The sequence below is a fragment of the Tupaia chinensis genome, unplaced genomic scaffold, assembly GCF_000334495.1.
Source record: "Tupaia chinensis unplaced genomic scaffold, TupChi_1.0 Scaffold000426_1, whole genome shotgun sequence".
NCBI lineage: Eukaryota > Metazoa > Chordata > Mammalia > Scandentia > Tupaiidae > Tupaia > Tupaia belangeri.
Genome location: NW_006159931.1, coordinates 3,832,870 through 3,835,653, shown reverse-complemented (window position 1 = coordinate 3,835,653; position 2,784 = coordinate 3,832,870). Strand labels below are relative to the sequence as shown.

Genomic DNA, 2,784 nt, shown 5'->3' with positions numbered 1-2,784 from the left:
TACAGCAAGGAGGAGGCGCTGTGTCCCAGCAGCCACACCCTCCCCAGGCGGCACGCAGTGCCTGCTTCCCGTGGGTTGAAATTAAAATGCATTCATCACATAATCCTTCCTGCTTTTTAACATTCCATCGAGAAGGCAACAGTGCACAAAACAAAGCTGGGGACAAACATTTAGGCTCTGGCCCTGGCTTTACATTTCAGTCACTTTTTTTATAAAAAAGTATTATTTTATTTAACTTTATTTATTTATTTTTAATTTGACCAGAGAGAGAGAGAGAGAGAGGCGGGGGGAGGGGAGAGAGAAAACAAGCCATCAGGTCCAAGACTCGAACCGCGATCAGCCTATGTGAAGTCCAGCACCCTTAACCACCGGGCCACCTGCTGGCCCACATTCTGAGCAACTCTTTCTCATCTGGATTTTGTTCCTTAGTTTCTTTATCTGTAAAGAAGAAGGAAAGGAGACCACAGAAACAGAAGCTGAAGTGACATGCTTTGAAGATGAAAGGAAGGGCCTTGTGCCCAGGAACACAGGCGGCCTCCAGAAGCAGACCAGGCAAGGAGACCATCGGACCCCGGACCCCCACAGCAGGAACACACCCTGCGCCCCTGTGCCCCGTGCTGGACTCTGACCTTCAGAACTGTAGGACAGTCCGTTTCTGTTCACGTAAGCCACTAAGTGTGCATAATGTGTTTTTTAACTTTTTTTTTTTTTTGCCATAGGGTCCATGTGTTCACTGGGGAGACACAGAGAGGGAAAGTGACAAATCACCCTCCGGGGGACGGCCATGTCACAGTGCCTTCTCCTCAGTCTCTTGGGATCTGGGGCACATGTGCACACGTGCCTGGTGTGATTTTCAAGCTGCCGGGTCTGGGACTCGAACTGCAGAGTCGGCCGTGTGGGAGCCACCACACCCGCTGTTGGCCTTCTGTGGCGATTTTTTATAGCAGGAATAGGAAACTACTCTATCTGTCTGTAATCAAATCCCCCAGAACCCCACATTCTCCAAAGGACTCTGCGACATCTGAATGTCCACTTGTACCTTGAGTAACTGAGCAGGAGAAGCAGGCATTAGAAAGGAGTCACTGAGCGCATCGGACTGTTGGTAGAGTATGTCCTAAAGCCACTCAAGGATTCAAACAGGTGTCTAAAAGATGCTTTGCCTTTGCAGAGAAGTTCAAAATCAGGTATACTTCATTTTACTCGACTCAAGCATAGCACGGGTGTTAGATGGCTCGAGACAATTAATACAACGTGAGATAAGATTTCACGAAGGAGTGGGCACGATGGCAGCTCTATCTTTCGGTTACTACTCTATTTTGCTAAATACTCTTTAACCGACGGTAACAGTATGGATAGATGATTTTTTTTTTTTAACGAGGAACAATACATACTAGAACTAAATGCAGCAGATTGTACACAGACAGGACCTGTGTCCTCGGAGTGGCAATACAGATGCCTTCACACACTTCTCAGAGCGGCAACTACCTGCTCCAGCTCCTGCTCCGCGTACTGCCGTCTGCTCAGCTCACACTCGGCCCCCTCCCGCAGCTCCCGCAGGCGACAAGCTTCTTCCTTCGCGTAATTGATTTCGTCCATCATTTTGCGTTCGAGATTTTGCTTTTCTACCGCAACATTTCTGTTTTCTTCCTGTGCCTTTTCAAGCCTACGGAACGATAAAATGACAACTCCTCACAGAAAGTTTCCAAAATTTCATTCGTTCTGAAAGAATACTGTGTCAAACAATTAGCTACATTTCTAACCAGAATTCACAGCACTATCAACGCTATGTTTAGATAATAAAAATATCAGGTAACCAACGCTGCAGCGACTTTGGTTATTCTAAACTCAAAAGGAAGAGATAATATGGAAATACTTGTCCACAAGGACACTTTCGAGCAAACTCCTAATTATTTAAAGCAAGTTAAAAATAAAATTTAATTCCACCCATGTTGGATTGACTTCCACTGGTCTTCCATGCATTTGTTCCTGAGTACCACTGGGAATCGATCCGTAACCCTACGATACCATGACGCTGAACTGAAAAGATGAAATAAGGCGGATCATGGTGTGGGGGGTCTTCTTCTCTCTTGGAAGAAGTAAATAAAAGTGAGCTTGGAAATTAAAAAAAGTTAGTATGGAATGAAATGTGCATACATCCGTAAGGTGTACAGCAACGTAATCAAACACGCGCGTTCCCGCACACGCTGGCGTGAATTTCCTTGCACCAGTGGAAAGTGAATGACTGTCTGACTCACCTCTCTTGTAAGTCCATCAGACTCTGCTCTGCAGTTTGTAGGCTCTCTAAGTCTTTCATCATCTTAGCGACGTGTTCTTTTGATGTCTTATTCTGCGTATAAGCAAACCAGCACCCTCCGACGCCAATGACGATAGAAACCGTAAGGATGAAATCCTTCATCCAGTTATGAGGTGGGCCTGTGAGAAGAATTAGAGAGAGTTAAATTAATCTTTGCGTATAACGGAAACTCAAGACACAGAGGCATTTTCATTTTTTTAGACATTTTTGTTACAGGGCACGTGCACATATTGGAAAGGCAGAGAGAGACAGAAAGCGAGAAATTACCATCCCCCCCCCCTCCGGGAGATGGTCATGCCACAATCCCTTCTCCTCTAGTCTCCTTTCAGGATTTTGTGCACACATGCACATGCACCTGGTATGAGTTTTAAGCCGCCAACCAGGACTCGAACCATAGTCAAGTACATGGGAGTCAAGTGACATAACCATTATTCCATCTGCTGATCCCCAGAGGCTTTTTTTTTTTTTTG

At 45.6% G+C, this 2,784-nt stretch overlaps 1 protein-coding gene across 1 annotated transcript in view; it reads right to left on the bottom strand.

Moving 5' to 3' along the window:
- The window catches only part of STIM2 (stromal interaction molecule 2), a gene marked incomplete in the record, with an annotated part of 102,186 nt that overhangs the window by 22,986 nt on the left and 76,416 nt on the right, over nucleotides 1-2,784 (bottom strand). The window contains 2 exon segments of the mRNA XM_027774383.1: nucleotides 1,486-1,663; nucleotides 2,256-2,433. Of these exon segments, the coding sequence (XP_027630184.1) occupies nucleotides 1,486-1,663; nucleotides 2,256-2,433 (356 nt within the window).